Source organism: Ammospiza caudacuta, chromosome 4, assembly GCF_027887145.1.
Source record: "Ammospiza caudacuta isolate bAmmCau1 chromosome 4, bAmmCau1.pri, whole genome shotgun sequence".
Taxonomy (NCBI): domain Eukaryota; kingdom Metazoa; phylum Chordata; class Aves; order Passeriformes; family Passerellidae; genus Ammospiza; species Ammospiza caudacuta.
Genome location: NC_080596.1, coordinates 28949510 through 28967101, shown reverse-complemented (window position 1 = coordinate 28967101; position 17592 = coordinate 28949510). Strand labels below are relative to the sequence as shown.

The 17592-nt window shown below is 45.4% G+C and overlaps 2 protein-coding genes across 3 annotated transcripts; one reads left to right on the top strand and one right to left on the bottom strand.

The window, feature by feature from the left end:
* Positions 1-969: 969 nt before the first annotated feature.
* Positions 970-8443, top strand: CCNA2 (cyclin A2). Its single transcript, XM_058803556.1, has 8 exons — positions 970-1148; positions 1238-1472; positions 2299-2414; positions 2746-2969; positions 3494-3698; positions 4469-4582; positions 4858-4991; positions 5359-8443. Exons 1-8 carry the CDS (start codon positions 1011-1013, stop codon positions 5408-5410), a joined length of 1218 nt encoding a protein of 405 aa, XP_058659539.1. The 5' UTR covers positions 970-1010; the 3' UTR covers positions 5411-8443.
* A 212-nt stretch (positions 8444-8655) lies between these two features.
* EXOSC9 (exosome component 9) lies at positions 8656-13414 on the bottom strand. 2 transcript variants are annotated; one of them, XM_058803995.1, is made up of 12 exons: positions 13306-13414; positions 13077-13171; positions 12354-12473; positions 12165-12267; positions 11629-11766; positions 11433-11515; positions 11142-11274; positions 10590-10678; positions 10262-10408; positions 9765-9955; positions 9390-9468; positions 8656-8895 (listed from the first exon to the last, which is right to left on the bottom strand). In XM_058803995.1, the coding sequence occupies exons 1-12, from the start codon at positions 13369-13371 to the stop codon at positions 8814-8816; spliced, it is 1326 nt and encodes a 441-aa protein (XP_058659978.1). In that variant the 5' UTR covers positions 13372-13414; the 3' UTR covers positions 8656-8813. The 2 variants fall into 2 exon arrangements, with proteins under 2 accessions (XP_058659978.1, XP_058659979.1); XM_058803996.1 differs by having other exon boundaries at positions 9765-9946.
* Positions 13415-17592: the final 4178 nt, after the last annotated feature.

Sequence of the window (17592 nt, the reverse complement as noted above, 5' to 3'; positions counted from 1 at the left end):
TCCTCAGTGCTTCTCCAGCCTCCCTGTGCTTCATTTCAAAGCTCCACCTACTTTCTCACTTGGTTTTATTTAAAATTACAAGAGATGAAGCAGCCAGTGGAGACAGAAATGTTTGCCAGTAAAAAAGATGAACTTCATTGAAGTGACATAGAATCACCAAGGGTGGAAGAGACCTTTGAGATTATCACGTCCAACCATTAACTTGTCATTATCACTGTAACCCCTAAACCATATCCCCCAACCCCATATCTAGACACCTCTTAAACACCTCCGGCGATGGTGACTCACTCTAACAGTGGTAATTTTTTTCCTAATGGTCTCATCTGAGGATGGGGAGGCCCTGGCGCATATTGCCTGGGGCAGCTATGGATACCCCATCCCTGGAAGTGTTCAAGGCCAGGTTGGATGGGGCTCTGACCAGCCTGGTGTAATGAAAGGTGTCCCTGCCCAGAGCAGGATGGTTGGAACACGAGTACCTTCGTGGTCTGCGATTCTTTGACAATCGAAGGATTATTATGGCCTCATACTGAGGCCATTTCCTCTTATCCCCTCGCTGCGGGCACCTCCCTATCCCCTCGTTTCAGAGAGCTGGAGAGAGCGATGAGGTCTCCCCCTGAGCCTCCCTTTCTCCTGGCCAAACGCCCCCATCTTCCGGGCCACGTTCAGGAGCCCGGCTGGACGAGCTCCAGCTCGCTTCCCACAAACGTTCCCCGGCGGGAACGCCCGAGGCTCTTCCCTCCCTGCCCTGGGCGGGCGCGGGGCCTGCTGTCCCCGGCAGCCGCGGTCCCTCCCCGTGCGCTGCCCGCCCCCCGCGTCCGCCCGTGTCTGTCTGTCCGTCCCTCTGTCCGCCCCATCCGGCGCGGCCGTGACGCCGCGCTCGCCCATTGGGCGGTTCAAGAGTCGCGGGCTACTTGAACGGCGCGGGCGGCTCCAGGCGCGCCCGTCCCCGGCCCCGCCGCTCCGGCCCCGCCGTCCCCTCCGCCGCGCTGCCCCCGGCTCCTGCTGCGGCCATGCTGGAGCAGGAGAACCAGGAGAACGTGCCCCCGCCGGCGGCCGGCAAAGCCGCGGCGCCGCCGCCCGCCGCCGGCACCCGCGTGGCGCTGGGGCTGCTGCGGGGGGCGCAGCAGCGCGCCGGGATCCCGCTGCAGGTGAGGGGGAGCGGCGGGAGCGGGGCGGTGTGGAAGGGGCGGCGGCGGGAGCTGTCAGGGCCCGGCGCTGACGGCCGCTCTCCCCACAGGCGGCGCGGGGCGGCTGCGAGGGCCATGGAGCGGCGGCGGGGCTGCAGCAGCACCACCACCAGCCCTTCTCCATCCATGTGGACGAGCCCGACGGGGAGCGGGAGCCGCGGCGGCAGCGGGGCGTCCCGGCGGGGCAGAAGGAGGAGGCGGCGCTGGGGCTGCGTGCGGCCGTGTGTGCCCTGGGAGAGCGGCGGCCCCTGGCTCCCCTGGGCAACGCCATGGAGCTGAGCTTCGGTACGTGAGAGCCCGGCCCTGGGCGCCGTGCAGGCCGCGTCCCACCTGCTCCCCTCAGAGCCCTGCCTGCCCCCGGGCAGCGAGGAGGAGCTCGCCCAGGGAAGGGTTCCTAGAGCCAGCTGCAGAGCTGTGGCCTGGGACGAGGGCTGGTTTGGTTCCTTTGAGCCTGCTTACCTGAGTGCAACAGCTCTGCCATGCAGCTGAGCCTATGCGTTCTTATCCCCTCCTGTTTTAGGCCGTTTTATAATTTTCAACTTTGACTATCAGTACTTCATGAGAGAAACCAGATTACAGACAAGATCAACCCATAAAGCCTCACCCTTTGCTACCATTACAGAGTTAGAAGGGGACTTGACCCAGGCAGATCCCAAAACGTTAAAGGTTTTTCTGCCAGTTAGTGGTGCAAGTGTTTTGAGCTCTTGCCAGTATGTGAAAAATGGGAACTGCCAGATCCGTATTCTGTAGCATATGTCTGAATATCTGGGGGCTGGTTTTTCTTTGATCCACTTCGGCAGGCTACTGAAAGCTCCGGCACCCCTGCCCTGTTTTAAGTCACGATCTAAGCTTGCAGGATCCACGTCTATGTTACAAGGTATCACAGGGTGCACTGAGCACTACATAATTGCAAGAGAGTTTTCAATCTCTTTATTCTTAGCGGGAAGTGGAGAAAGGGGAAGGGGAAAACTTTCCTGTTGCACTAACATTTCACTTCCATAGACCCTCCCCAACTCTCAGTCCAGCTGAGTGAACCTGCACAAGGTTCCCTGTGCTGTGAGGAAATGATGTGATGGTGCCCATTTTAACATGGTTGTTATCCTCTGCTTAGATTCTCCAAGTATTATGGATATTTCAATAACCTCAGAAACAGAAGAGAAAGCACCAAACGCTAATAACGTGCCAGACTATATCAGTGAAATCCATTCATACCTGAGGGAAATGGAGGTGAGCTGCTGTCCCTTTTCTTATTTGCATACAGCCCACGGGGGAAGAGTTTGGGGTGGAGAAATGTATCAGAACATGAGTTACCAAGACAGTGACTAAATTAGAGCTTGCTAGAAAGGGAGAAATAAGAGCACGGGACTGGTTTCTTGTGATAAAGTTTATTGTGCCACACACAAGCTGGAAAGCGAGATTACAGAAATAGAACTTACTGATCCTAAACTCACCAGTGTTTACTTCTGATTTGTTAAACTGTGATAAATGGAGTTTAAACAGTTGCTTCCCTACCAGCACGTGCTCCAGCCTCAACTCTATCTGTCATCCAAACCTACAGGTGAAGTGCAAGCCCAAAATAGGCTACATGAAGAAGCAACCTGATATCACAAACAACATGCGGGCTATTCTTGTGGACTGGCTGGTGGAAGTTGGAGAAGAATACAAATTACAGAACGAAACCCTGCACTTAGCTGTAAATTACATTGATAGGTTTCTTTCATCCATGTCTGTTTTGAGAGGAAAACTTCAGCTTGTGGGTACTGCAGCTATGCTGCTCGCATCGTAAGTGAAATTGCTTCATTTCATGTTCCACCTGCTGGTTTCATGCCAATGAAAATCTTGGGGCTGTTCTGTTGCCTAGAGCAGGACTGACTTGGGAAGGCTTCACAGTAGGAGAAAACTCAAGAGTTATCCACCTAAAAGCTTGGCAGTTATCTTTGAAGTTTGCCCTTAAAGTGAGAATCTGTTATTTCCAGCTGCAGCAGCCAGCATCTAAAATAGTATTTGAGGGAATATGCTTAAGGCATGTGAAAAGCAAGTTGTGCTTGCCCCAGTTGCTAATTCAGTGGGTTATTCTGGAGTTTCAGTGACTCCAAGTACTAAATTCCTTAGTCCTGAATTATCATGCTGTTGTAGCTCTCTAATTTCAAATCCTGGTGATTCAAGAGCTATGGAACCAACTGCAGCAAACTGGTTTGGCACCAGTGCCCAGCTCCTTCCCAAGTCAGAATTTAAATGAGCATTTCATTGAATGTTGGTGGTTTTCTAGTAGTCAATTATTTACTCATAAATGTTTCTCCTGGCAGAAAGTTTGAAGAGATCTACCCTCCTGAAGTAGCCGAGTTTGTCTACATCACAGATGACACCTACACCAAGAAGCAGGTCCTAAGGATGGAGCACTTAATTCTGAAGGTTTTGTCATTTGACTTGGCAGCTCCAACAATCAACCAGTTCCTCACCCAGTACTTTCTACACCAGCAGACAGATGCTAAAGTGGAGAGCCTGTCAATGGTAAGTAGGAATTACTAGCTCAGCTCATGTAATTAGAGAGTTTTATTGCAGATACTTATTGCACATATATTTGTGTATATGTATGACATATATACACCTTCTGAATTGTGCTCCTGCAGAAGTCATGCCCCACTGCTGGGAACTAACACTCCTATTGCCACTTTCTGTGTGGGATACTCCATTCTTATCAGAGGCTGGCACTTGGCCTGGCTCAAGCACGCACCCTTATTCAGAGCAGGCAGAGATTAATGAACTTGAAATTGGGGCTTGTTGCACTGCCAGATCTTTCCCTCTCTCTTATCTACATCTGCCACACCTACCCACACACTTTGGCAAGACCACTAACACACTTTGGCAAAAAAAGACTTTTGGTTTGTTTTTTCCTCAACCAGCAGCAAGCTCTAAATCCAGAGACTAATTTCTAGAACAAAGCACAGATAACCTTTCAGCTGAAGTTATAGTAAATCCTAGCTCTGTGGTAGGTACCAGAGGCCCTAAACACAAGTCTTTGTCTCACTGTGCAAAGGTCAGACCTGACTACACTCTTCCCTCTAGTTCTTGTATGTTTGTAAATATAAAATGTGCTGGGAAAGCAAGTGCTGGGAATGCTGTTTGGCAGTAGCTAGCAGGAGATGCTTAAAGAGAAAGTAAGTGGAAACTGATAAAAGATGTCCTTCCAGCTGATGGCAGGATTGGAAGGTTAAGTTAGGGTTCCAGAGCAACTGTTAACTTTTGGAAGCAGATGATTCCCTTTTTCATTTCCCTTGCAGTACCTGGGAGAGCTGAGTCTAATTGATGCTGATCCTTACCTGAAATACTTGCCATCAGTTATTGCTGCTGCAGCATTTCATCTGGCAGATTACACACTCACTGGACAAAGCTGGGTACGTAGCACTCTGGTGTGAGCCCTCACAGGCCTCTGTGTATGCTCAGTGTATTTGTACACAGTTCTGAGTGCTGGGCCTGGGCTCCAGGAATTGCAGCCCCTCTGTGCTCCTGGGCTGGTAATTAAGGATTGCTCCCTGTGGCGTTTGAAAAATGGGGTAGGGGGGTGAGGTAAATATAGTTCAACAGAAAGATAAAGACTCCACTACTGGTGACCACCATAAGTGAACAGCAACATTCAAATGTCCCTCACCCGTTCCTTTTTTCCCCTCAGCCTGAATCCCTGTGCAAAGTAACGGGCTACACCCTTGAAGACATCAAGCCTTGCCTCATAGACCTACACAACACCTACCTCAAAGCAGCCCAGCACACACAACAGTCCATAAGGGAAAAGTACAAGAGTACCAAGTGAGTATCTGTGGAGGTGTTAATGGCTGATTTGTCCAAGCATGTAACTGCCTGGCAGGGTGTGGGTGTGGGATGTATCTTTTGAGTCTTCAGGCACACTCAATTAACCAAATTCACCTCTTCAGTGAGAGGATGACAAGACTCCTTGGGGTTTTTACATGGTGATTTGTCAGGCAATACTTGGTGTTCTGTTGCTGCCTGAACTGTCAGGTAGAAACTGGAGGAATTTTTCTTGACATTCCTACAGTTGGTGATACCTAATGCTCCTAAAAATCTGTGTGGGGCATGGCAGCCAACAAGCCCCAGAATTTTTCCTGCCTGCCTGGTTGAGCAAGATGACATCCTGCCTCTTTTGTTCCCTCTCTAGGTACCATGGAGTATCTCTCATTGACCCACCAGACACACTAAACTTATTGTAGTAATCAAGAGACTGATCTTTTTAAGAGATGTATATTACCAGAAAATGATGTACAGTTTTAAACATGGTTCAGGATTCTAGATATGATCAATCAGAATATGAATACAGGCCTTGATGACTTCAATTATGAAGTTTAGTTTCATATGGTTTTAATGTAAATCTTTTGTACATGCAATCTTGTTAAGAGTTTTAGCTGTGTTTTTATCAAAATGTTCTCTTCAGGCACAGAATTAACCATGCAGGCCACGTGAAGTCTGAGACTGCTTATCTAATTATAGACTAAATGTTAATACTAGCAGTGCATTATTATAGTAGGGCTTTTTCTCCTTCTGAGTAAGAAAGATTTGGTTTCCACAGAGTATCAGTAGCATTTTTATTCTGTCTAGTTTAAACTGAGACTTAGCATAGATCCAAAACATTGCCTTAATGGCTACAAAACTGGAAGAAACTCTCCGGCCACGAGGAGAGCTCCTTGCTGGAACCGACTCAGGAAGCTCTTTAGGACCTGCCCCAGTTGCTGTATAATGTAGTGCCAGATTTCATCAGGGGAAAGGCTGAGTGCTCTGCTGCAGGGACTGCACAGTTAAAACCCCTGCACCAGTTCGTACCTTGTGCTTCCACTACACAGAAAATGGCCTTGCTGTCAATATCTTCTTGTCCAAGTGTAAAACTGATACTAATGCAAACCCATGGAGTTCCCACTGATTTGTTGGCTGTCCCAAAAGTCCATTGATGCCTACTGAGAACATTAGTCCTCAGTCTACTTGCCTTGTACCTCTTTAGGGGTGGTGGAGGGGTTAAACTGCAGTGGGTGAGCTGCTGCTCTGTGGCCTCAAGAGCAGGGAATGTCTTCTGACATGGATGGGCTTCGTGCAGAGCAGAGCAGCAGGAATTCCATACGCCCCTCATGCTTGGGAGGAGCTCCTCTCTGGCACGCAGCAAAAAGGTGCCATGTTTTTCCTTAGTTCTGCAACTGTTACATAAGCAAACTGGCATTCAATCAGCATTAGATCAAGTGGATGTTTACCTTCAGCCTGTGTAAATGGAGTGATGCTGCCCTGTACCGCTGCTGTTGGCATGTAAAGCAGCGAGTGCATGGAAGTGGGCTGAATTGAGCCATTTCCAGGTTGGCTAATAAACAGTTTTTGTATCTGATGTTAGTGGTCTTGCCAATAGCTTAAAATCACTGAGGGGTAGTGCTGTCATGTTAGACTGGCATTCATTCCTAAAGCCTTTTGGCAAGGGCTGCCCTGTGAAACCTGTGCCTCTTCAGCTTGGAGTCGGTGCTGTCTCTGGTTATCTGGGCACCCAGCAGTATAAACTCCTCCCCACAGATGTCCAACAGCTGTTTGGGTGTGGGCTATTGGAAATATTTTTTTTCAAATCGTCATCTCTGTCAGGCTGAGCAGCAGCAGTTCATGAGAAAGAACTCCTTGTGTCACCTCAGCAGCTACAAAGTTACTACTCTGCCCCCACCTGAGGGTTCCTGAGCCTTCCCTGAACCACCTCAACACAAAAGCAATGGTGATCAAAATTCTGGTCGAAATAAGCAGCAGGCTTATTGGCCTTTTTGGCCAATCTGTTCTTCTTAGGATGCACTTGGACTTCTATGCATGTTCTAATGGTTAATGAAAAACCATATTTCATTGGCCAGCAGCCTTTATTTAGATTAATTTCAGTGGGCTGCTACTGAAATGCTAAAATTAATTTGGGACAGCCTGTGCAGTATATCATGTCTGGTGCTTGGGGTTGGAAACACTTTAACCTTGCAGGAGAGGGAGTTTGCATAGGGAGGAATGTGTTTTTCCCTGTTTGTGACCTTGGAAAGGCAACTGGCAACGCTGACTGGTAGCAATTACTTGAAGGTTCCAGGCCACAATGCTCTTCTGGGGAAACTGGGTTCTGCCTTCCCCTTCCTTTCTGTGGCGTATTCCAGGACCACTGAGAAATAGCAACATTGGAGGGGTAATTTAAAGGAAGCTTATGAAGTATTTTCTCCAGAAAAGGAGCAAGTAGCAGTACTTTAGGTGAAAAGACTTCAGTGGGTTTTAGTATTAATTTAGTGCTTAATCAAAGAGCTGTGCTCAAGTTTCGATGGAATTTGTCCCCATAGCATGGAGAAAAATTCTTCCATGCTCCCTGAGTTTTATTTTCACCATTATCAACCCGGCCTCCTCTGCAGCCTAACAAAAAATCCCCAGTCAGGGGCTGGCATCTCTGCCCAGCATGACCATGGTCCTCCTTCCTCAGGGCAGCTCTTGCTTCTGCTGTTAAGTGCTATCTTCTTCCACCTTCTCATTTTCCAAAGTTAATATGGGACAATTCCAGCTTTTGCTTCTAAGCCTTGAACAAAATATCCCAGGTTGTACTGTACTACTGTTAAGCCTATCCAGGTTAACTTCTAATCCTTTCCAACTCAAGGCTCTAAGGAATATAGGGATGTTACATGTGAAGAAGGGAGAAACAGCAGTGCAAAAGGTACTGTTCTTTTTTCTGAAGAAGTTTACAGTCTTGTGGTACTACAGAACTAAGAAGGAACTGCATCTTCACCCATTTTTGTACTCAGGACAGTGACTTTGGGTTGCAAGAACTGACACTAAGAAAATGCACTGGTTTAGCTCCTGGAGATAAGAGGTTTGTGTGTTGGTCCCTTCTCCTGAAAGAGCACAACTTGATTCAAACTTTGCCTGGCTGGGAGCAATGTTATATACGTATGGTTTTGGGTGTTTTTTTTACATTAAGTTCTTAACCTGATTTGGGGAATGTAAAATCTGCAGCAGTAACTCTGCTCCTGTTCACAGCTCATGTAACACTGAGGTCACCTGTAAAATAGCCCTGCTTCACTCTGTAAATATGTGTGTGTTTCCAGGGTCACTTGTTTGCAAACAAAGTGCCCAGATCAGGTATTTTGCAATTCTCCCTGTCTCTTTGTTTTGCCTGATCCTAAATTGAGAGCATAACTCTTTGCCTATAGTTCAAGAAGCATTCCTGTCTGTTGCATGTAATATTTAATTAAACTTTTAAAGAAACTCCACTGCTGAAGTTCTGTGCTAGTTTGTTAAGTCCATGCATTTCTGCTGATTTTCATACAAAGTGGTCTGAGTACAAGGTAAGATGTGGAGTAATGGGGGCAAGAAGGCTTTAATAACAGCACATTGATTTTCCCCTGTGAAGAAAGCTGAACTAGGTGAGTTTTTGCTGCAGCTGGATGCCAAACCTAGGATTTCATTTACCATTTCAGGCACCATTTTTTTATTTAAATCTGTGTACAATGGTTTAACATATATGTAAAAGCAAAACCAGATATTGGGAGGGGAGGAAATAAAATTATCTACAAAAATAAACTCAGTAATAATACACCAAAATCCATATGATACAGCATTCCTGCAGGAGGGATGGTGGCTTTAACGAGAAGTTCTCTTCTTTCTTCTCCTTTTGTTAAATGCTTTCTTACTTGGATTTTCTTGTTTGGAGCTGGCCTGTGTTCTGTCAGCGAACAACAGTTGTATCAGAGAAACGTATTGAATAGTTTTTCAAAATAACACAGGCTGATTGTCCATAACTTGGCAACTCCCCCCCATGCCTGGGCCAAGGTGTAAGTTAATCTTTTGAAAGTGCACCAACAACAAGGGTTTCCATGGATACAGCAGCAAATCTCACTTATTGGAGGTAAAACTCAACATCAGCTCTAGTGCAGCACACAGAATGTCTGCAGCAGCTCTCAGGAGCCTCTGACTGAGATCCACTTGTATGCTCTCACTCCCTCTGGAAGGACTAAAATGAGTCAAATGAGCTGCAGGCCAGATAGGTTCTGGCCTCCCAGGACAGAAGAGATTTAGCTAGATTTAAACTTCCTTGCTCTCAGCTATATCTGTATTCCCTTTTATCCATTGAAACCTTTCTTGGCCTTGCCAAAATCCTGCCCTTCCTGGTAATACTCCTTACAAACTTTTCCCCTCCTAATTCCACTTGCTGCTTACCTTGTTTTCCTTGGTAGTTCCTGTGGTTCCAGAATGACAACTTCTTCCTCCTCGCTGTCAGACACAACAATGGGTTCATCTAAAAAAACACACAAACCCCACCAACCCCAAACTGCTGGTCAGCTTTGTACAAACAACTCCTGTAAATAATAACCACAGCATTTTTAAGCAAACATCCAGAGGGGTTACTGATTCATTTGGAGCCCTCCCCATACTACAGAAATCAACTTTTGAAAAGAACTGACTGGGTCAAGTGGAATTAGCAAATGTGTAAAGTGGCTACAATGGTTCTTCCTACAGACCTTTCACATTTTAACTATGAACTGTTAATAAAGTGATATAATAAGATCTGATATTAAGAAAACAAATACTTACCACTCTTAGTTTCCTTCAGTGTACTTGTATCCTCAGTCTCCACCTTCACACATTCAAAAGCAGCTGCCTCACTTTCACCTTCCTCTTCTGCTGCTTCTTCCTTCTCAGATTCTTCAAGGTCTCCCCAGGAGCTCTCTATTCCTTCCCCAATTTGGGCTGTGCCAGGAGTGTGCACTACTGGACTGGCAAAACTGCAGGAGTTAAGAAAAACCTTGGTGTTTGCTGGTACATTTCTTTATATTCTGAGAGCAAAGCTGGGGACAACAGCCCTAAAGGGGAGTTCAGAGTGCCACTTCTCCAGTCAATGTAATAATCACAGCTCTGACCTCAGCTCTGCACTTTAGGCAAGGAATTAAAATCAGACCGAACCAAGACGAGGATGATGATGATGAGGATGATGATGTTTCCTCTCAAGGTTATATGGCTACCTAACCCAAGAGGAATCTTAGATGTGTGTTAGTCTGGTTTTCCCTTGGGTAATACCCTGGAAAAGATACACTTCTGAGGGAGGGTCAGCTTTAGCAATGATTTCTCCAGCCTGTTCTTCCACGTCGTTGGTGTCCACAGCAGCACTCTCCATTTTGAAGGCAGTGATCCTTTGGTTGGGGATGGATTCTGCGAAGCCGAACTTGCCGCCTTCTTTCCTGGCCATTCAGCAACAGACATTATTTCAGGATAACCAAAAACTGCTGCTCTTTTCAAGTTCAAATATACAAATGCTTGCTATTTAAAACAAATAGAAGTGAAGACAATTTGCTGCTGAAACCACAATATGACATTATTCCCTAAAAAAATCTCATTTCCAGCCCTTCCCAAAACACTCACCTGGCTTTCTGGTCATTTTCCAAGGCTTTCTGAATCAGTTCTGTTATTTCTGCAACCTTAACAGCTGTTATTTTACTGCACCTCAGAATCTGTTACACATACAAAAAGCAGCTTACAACCAGGAAATCAAGAGGTTTTTAACTGAAACTACAGAGCATCCTAAGAATCACATACATTTCAATCACAGGAATTACAAACACAATATGGCACCTTAGCATGAGGGTCTGGATTCACTGAGACTTTATGCAAAAAGTTAACAGCTTCCATAGTGCAACTGGAAATAATTTGCAGGGGTTTTTTTCAGCCAAATCTCAGGGAAAATAAAAATATGCATATCTGACCAAAACCAATGCATTTTCTACATCCCTTCTGCAGCATGGTACAGAGTACTATGCTCTTCCACTAAGACAAAAAATACATAATCTTTTCCAATAAAATCAGACAGTTAATTGACTTCTCAGTTTCCAAATGTCACGGATATTTCCACATCAATACTGCAGCACAGGAAGCAGTCAGTACACCACAGAAGGACTGGTCAGAGCAAAGGTTTACCTGATCTGGCAGCAGCATGACCACTCCACTGGACTGGATGGTACAAATTTCATGGTGTTTATTCATGGCAATTACCAGCAGCCCATCCATCACCCGCTCCTCACGTTCAGTGGGATCCACCAACAAATAGGTCCTAGAATCAAGGTTTGAAATATGAGGCAACGGTAGAAATTTGAGGTATCTTACTACCCTCAAACACAATTAAACAAAGGAGTTGGTTTGCATATTAATAACTATGAGTATACAAGGTTTATACCCCTTATATGGGTATATAAGACCTCAAAATCTTACCCTTGATGGAAGAAGGCAAAACTGACACAAATGGGCATGTGGTGGATACTCAAGGGGACAGGATCACGTTCCTCAGGAGTGTACTTTGAAAGGAATTGGCCCAGAACACAGTTATTTATGAGACTTTTTTGATTTTAAAGTGACAAAGAAATTTCAGGAAATTAAAAAAAAACACCAAAAAACAAAAACAACTTACCACAGTTACTTCCTCTCCTTGCACAGACACATCTGGCCTGCGAAAATGGCACAGAGCTACAATCCCTGCTATGCTGGCAGCATCAGTGATGTTGCCATCATGGTTTAACAGGTGCATGTCCAGCCGAATTTGCCAAACCTCACAAAAACAAAAAAATAACAAAACTGCTGGATTTCACAGAAGTTTGTTTTTTTTTAAAACTAGTTCATTTTTTTGAACCAGAAAAAAAACAGTATATTTTCCTTAGGTCTTTGATTAAGAAGATGAAAGATCTTGGTATATTTGAAGATAGCCAGATTTAGTTATGACGAAGTACACAGCACTTCAGCACAATTTAAACATCATTCTGTAGGGTCCCAGTACTTCAGAAAGCCTATGCAGACAGGCAAAGTAAAAATCCTCTCAAATCAGATGAGTGAATCTTTACACTAACTTAAAATCAGTACTTCTACTATCCAACACAAGACAGAGGCCAACTTAAAATTGGACTACATGTATCTTTTAGTTTAAACCCATCAGAAGTGAAGTTTTCCTACCTTTTCACCAGCAACAACACAGAGAGATTCAGTCTCAATGCACTTGGAGTCTCTGAGGCATCGCTCCAGCAGTCTGTTCAGTGACACCAGTAACTCGGATTGTCTGTTGGAACAAAATTAACCCAAACTCAACACGATTACAGTGGCTTTTATGCCATCCTTGTTTAGTCCTCTTTAGACATTCATTACCTGCCAGGCTCTAGCCCAGGTGCAGCCATGGGTGACAGCTCCAGGTTAAAGAAGAGCACACCTTCCGTGGGCCGACTGGACTTGGGGGCAACGAGTTCACACGAGACCTGGGCAAGAACCCTGCCAAGGCAAAGAAAGCACCAAGTCACAGAGCGTACCAGGAAAAACAAAACACATACTTGGGGAAAAAGCACGTGGTTAGGGTTTTAGTTTGTAATTTTCACTCCTGACAGTTTCTTGTTCAACGCCTATCATACAGATTTAAACTTTGGTCGACAACTGAATGAACCAAACGTTAAGAACCAGAATATACTCCTGTCTTTTAAGACTAAAAATTGACTCGAACACATGAGAAAATGTAATGAAATATTGTGCATATATTCATAATGAGATAACTCATATTGTGCATATTCATATGCATAAAGTGCTTATATTTCATTTTTACACATGCAAAAAAGGGTCGTTTGGTTTGGGGAAGAATGCAAAATGCGAGATATAGGGAAACTAGGGAACAATTTTGCATTTTATAAATTAGCTGTAACTACAATAATCACGGAAACACCATTCCTTTCCCGCTTACTTAATTTCCATCTTCTCCTCTTTGCTCCTACCCTTGAAATACTACGACATTAAGGCTTGAAAGGTTAAAATCTGTTTACAGAGCTCTCTGGGAACCTCAGGTTCCAGCTAAGCCGGGGCCCGCAGCCGAGCTCCCGCTCCCACCTGGTCCTGCCCAGCTCCACGATGCAGCAGCCGCGGTCGGCGCCGAAGGAGATGCGGATGTTCCGGTAGTCGTAGCACTGCCGCCCGTCCAGGCGCTGCGGGAATACACGGAGGGTCAGCGCGCCATGCCCGGCATGCGACGGCACCGCGCGGGCGCGGATCCCGGGGACAGCCGGGCAGCGGGGAAGGGATGGGGAAAGGGGCAGGGAGGGGGATGCCGGCGCCGCACCTTCTTCTCCTGGATGGCTCTCAGGAGGAAGCGCCGCTCGCAGTTGGAGAGCGGCGTCGCCTTCATGGCTGCGCCGTGAGGGTGACGGGCGGACAGACGGGCGAAGGAGGGGGAGCGCGCGCGCGCGTCATCGCCGCGCGCCGCGCGTGCCCAGCCCGCACGCGCCGCGCTCCCGCCCCTGCGCGCGTCCCCTCAGGGAGGGCACGGCCCTGAGAAATCCCTTATGGGGCGCGAAGAGCGTGGAAAAACTTCCCCTGCTCTCCAAGCTAAACCTGCCCCGGCTCGGCTTCATGCTGTTTCCTCGAGTCCTGTCCCTGGTCATCAGGGTGCGGAGATCGGCATCTGCCCCTCCGCTCCCCGTCCCGAGGATGCTGAGGTCTCCCCTCAGTCTCCGCCAGCTGGACAAACCAAGTGCCCTCAACCGCCCTTCACACGGCTTCCCCTCCAGGCCCTTCAGCATCCTCGTGCTGCCCAACAGCTCCATGTCTTTTCCATATTGCTTCCATTTTGGCGCCTAAAATTGCATACAGCCCCCGAGGAGAAGCCGCAGCAGCGCAGGGTGTGCGCCTCAGCCGTGAGGCAGCGCATGAGGGACAGAGGCAGCGTGAGCTGATGCCGGAGTGCCGGGGTCGGGAAAGCCATCTGGAATTTAAAAAAAAACCCACAAAACATGCATGCCAGACATTTGGAGTGGTTCACACTATTGTGGTGCCCAGCCCGCAAGGTGCGGATGCCCTGCAGCCCTCAGGAAGCAGCCGGGCCGGTGTCGGGAGCACGGCGGTCAGTGCTGCAGGCAAAAATGCAGCCGAGACATCCAGGCTGCCAGAGGAACATCCCTCCCTGCTGTTCTGAAATGTTGCCCGTAAGTAAAAAGGCCTTTACAAGCGGCCTTTATGCCTAGTTTGAGCTATAACGAGAAAATGTTATCTTCCCACCAACATTAAGCCCCAGACACTGGAGTTTTCCACACAAAAGTGTTGAAATATCTCAGTTAGGCTGTCTTTTCAAACCCTGTTAACACACTACAGTTCTAGTACAAACTAAAATGTAAGTTGTGTTTCTGAAACTCACAAGTTTGTGTTGGTGAGGACAAGTGCTGCCTGATTTTCCCATGCTGGTTTTGTACTTTCAGTTTAGGATAAATATCGTCACAAATATTAAGACAATATCGATGACATTATAGAAAGACACTCCTTCTCCAAGGCCAAAAATAAGCAATTAGCCCTTGGAGTTTCACTGGCAATCTTTATGTGGAAATTCTGTCTGATTTTACGTTTTTGTTGTGTGAATTTGGTGACAATATTCATTAGTGAAGGCTTGGGATTAAATTCTGTTACTCTTCAAGTTTACTAACAGCAAATTTGGAAGCGATTTTTTTGTTTGTGGGAGTCATCCAAACTACTTACTCTTCATCAATTACAAAAAGATGTTAATTTCACCACATGTTGAGATTTCTGCTTGAAGTGGAGTGGGAAAAATTCCTTTTCCTGTTCTCTCAGTGAACTGTTAGGTGCCTCAATCCAACAGGCTGGTGGCAAAGCACCCTTTTCAAAACAGAGAAGGTGGTGATGATGGTGAGCTTCAGGGGGAGCTGGATGTAATTCCAGGGGAAATAAGTCAGGTATTGGGGCTGGAAATCAGCTGTGTCCCCTTTGATCCATGCCTGTCTTCTTCACACAAAGGTTACTTTACAGCTTTGGTGCTTGCACATGTGCTAGGAAGGGTGTAGGATTTAATGGACAAATTAAGGAAGTGTAAAACCACAGCATTGGAAATCTGTAGGAGGAGGGTAAACAGAAAATAAGGTCAGTATAAATGGTTAATGAAATAGAAGCTGAGAAATTTCTGTGTTTCTGAACAGTGGAGGGCAGGGCTACAGTGGTAACGAAATAATGGAAATACTCTGGGTGTTCAGAGGGAGTGAGTGTCGCACCCTGCAGAGTGAATAAATGAGCAAATAAATCACAGGTACTTAGGCTAAAGCAGGAACTTTTAGAAAGAAGATCCTGATGATCTACTGTGCCCACATGGAAGCGTTTCTTCTTTTGAGCTTAATGCTCTGTGGGCTGAAATGCTTGAATTGGATTATTTTACTGAACCGAGCCTGGAGGGAAAATCTCATTTGAGGACTGGAGAAGAAAAGCAAACTGCATCAGAATCTTTGCTTCTTGACAGCAAGCTGCCAGCAATTTTTATGGCCTAATCAAAATAAATAAGAAATTGACCTTCTCTTTCCATGGCAGCCTTAACTGCAATGTGCCTCTGCTGCTTGGCTGCAAGTCCTGCTCATTTCCACACCCATGCATGACACGATGTATGCATTGTTCCAGCTGATAAGGTTATTTGGGAAGAAAGGCTCTGCCTAGATGTAATAATTTAATTTATTATTTGTTTTTATGGTGAACAGTTCTGTGGGGGGTGGGAGGATGGGCAATCCTTGCCTCCTGCTGAGATGAGGAACATTCTGGCCAGGATCCAGGGAAACACTGGATCAAACAAGCTCTCAAACGAGGGAATCTCAATCCAGGGAAGCACTCAAACAAGCTCTTTATCTGAAGCACAGATAAGCACCTTTGTCCCTTACATATTAGAAGGAATGTGTCACAGCTTCCAAGGCGAAAATTTAGGAAAGGAGTTGCCTGGTGTATATGCTCAAATAATTTTATTTAAAAAAAAAAAACCAAACCAACAAACAAACAAACAAAAAACCCCAAACAACAACAACAAGACCAACAACAAAACAAAACAAAACAAAACAAAACCAAAAAAACCCCAAAAAACAAACCAAAAAACACACAAAAAACCCCAAAGAAACCCCAAAGAAGCAAACAAAAAACCCCCCAAAACTAAAAACCAAAGCAAAAAAAAAAAAACAAAACAAAAACAAAACAAAAACAAAACCAAAAACAACCAAAAAAAGAAAACAAAACCAAAACAGACAAAAGAAAGGGATCCAGAACTGCCAGAAAATCATCCAAACACCAGCTTAAGGCAAATTGGTAATAATATCTTCATCTACTTGCTGGGTGCTTCTAGCTTGATCATCTTCCATAGGCTAGATTTCAGGGTAAACCCCAAAATATTCTTGCTGTTGCCACCTGTACTTTAACCTTCACATCACCTCTTGGGGTTTACTGCTCTCATGAAAGAATTTAAGAATTTTTTTGCTCCAAAGGGTGGTGCCAGAAATTCTGATTCTGTAGACAGTGCTGCATGGAATGAACTCTGGTTCCCAGCCCTCAGCAATCCCTTGGGGAAAGTGGGAAGTGTTTCCAAGGCTGGATGCCAGGCAAGCAACAAAGTCAGAGGAAAATAAGTTACACCTCTCCTTTTTTTGTCTCCATACCCTGCAATTTCCCTGTCTCCAGGCGAACTGTTTCCATGATTTCTATGGATTTAAGTGAAACCAGTTGCTGAGTTAAGTGTCATGCTAAGCCAGAATTGTTACAGCTTGAGTTGAAGGCTCTGAATATACAAAACCAATGTCTGAGTTCAGATTTTAGTGTGGTTTAAGATTTTCAAACCTTTTAGAAGCATCTTCAAATTCTCTTAAGAACCAACAGGTGTCTGTTAAAGTAGAAACTGTAATTTCATTTCATGGGGAACAGGCAAAAATAGAACAAAATTGTTTCCTGAAAAAAAGTGCTTTCTCATATCCTAATCTCAAATATTACTTGAGAGGTAAGGTAAATGCTGGCTTGATGCAAGAGCTCAGGAGTGTGAAAATTAAGTGAATATCTATTTGGAATCTAGTTTGTTTTTTTTTTCCTGTTGGAAAGGTGTCAGAAAATGTTTGCTGGTACCACATATATTGATAGTCCTACAATACAGAGGAAATCCAGAGTACTGACAAGCTTATGAGCCCCATCTGATCCCTGAGAGATGATAGCACATTTAATAACATTGGGGATTATCAGATAATCAAGTTAAACCATTAAATCAAAATGGCTTTTTTTTTTCCAATTATTTCTCCTGCTTATTCAGCTTCCAAGTATCTGTTACAGACCAGAAATTAATTTTGACTGCCTTGAAATGCTGGAAGTCATAATCTTTCTCAATCAAGTGATTTTGTTGTTCTGCATGGACAGCCTCTCTTAAAATCTGGATACTAAAATGCTCCTTTTAAAACAGGAGATGCATCTTTTTGTTGATTTGTCTGATTTTACATGAAATTTCACATTTACAGTTGTATCTTAGAATGCAGGGGTTGTTAAAAGATAGAAGTGTGGTTGAGAAGTGCCTCCTGTTGTGTAGAACATCCACTCAGCAGGGTCTCATGCACAAGAG

What these genes read in the sequence shown, in the direction of transcription:
- CCNA2 (XM_058803556.1), top strand. Translation starts at nt 1,011, where the DNA reads ATGCTGGAGCAGGAGAACCAGGAGAACGTGCCCCCGCCGGCGGCCGGC. An exon ending in GCGCCGGGATCCCGCTGCAG is followed by an intron (nt 1,149 to 1,237) that starts GTGAGGGGGAGC and finishes CTCTCCCCACAG; the next exon opens with GCGGCGCGGGGCGGCTGCGA. An exon ending in GAAAAGTACAAGAGTACCAA is followed by an intron (nt 4,992 to 5,358) that starts GTGAGTATCTGT and finishes TTCCCTCTCTAG; the next exon opens with GTACCATGGAGTATCTCTCA.
- EXOSC9 (XM_058803995.1), bottom strand. Translation starts at nt 13,371, where the DNA reads ATGAAGGCGACGCCGCTCTCCAACTGCGAGCGGCGCTTCCTCCTGAGA. An exon ending in AAGGAGAGGAAGTAACTGTG is followed by an intron (nt 11,516 to 11,628) that starts GTAAGTTGTTTT and finishes TTCCTTTCAAAG; the next exon opens with TACACTCCTGAGGAACGTGA. An exon ending in TCATGCTGCTGCCAGATCAG is followed by an intron (nt 10,679 to 11,141) that starts GTAAACCTTTGC and finishes TATGTGTAACAG; the next exon opens with ATTCTGAGGTGCAGTAAAAT.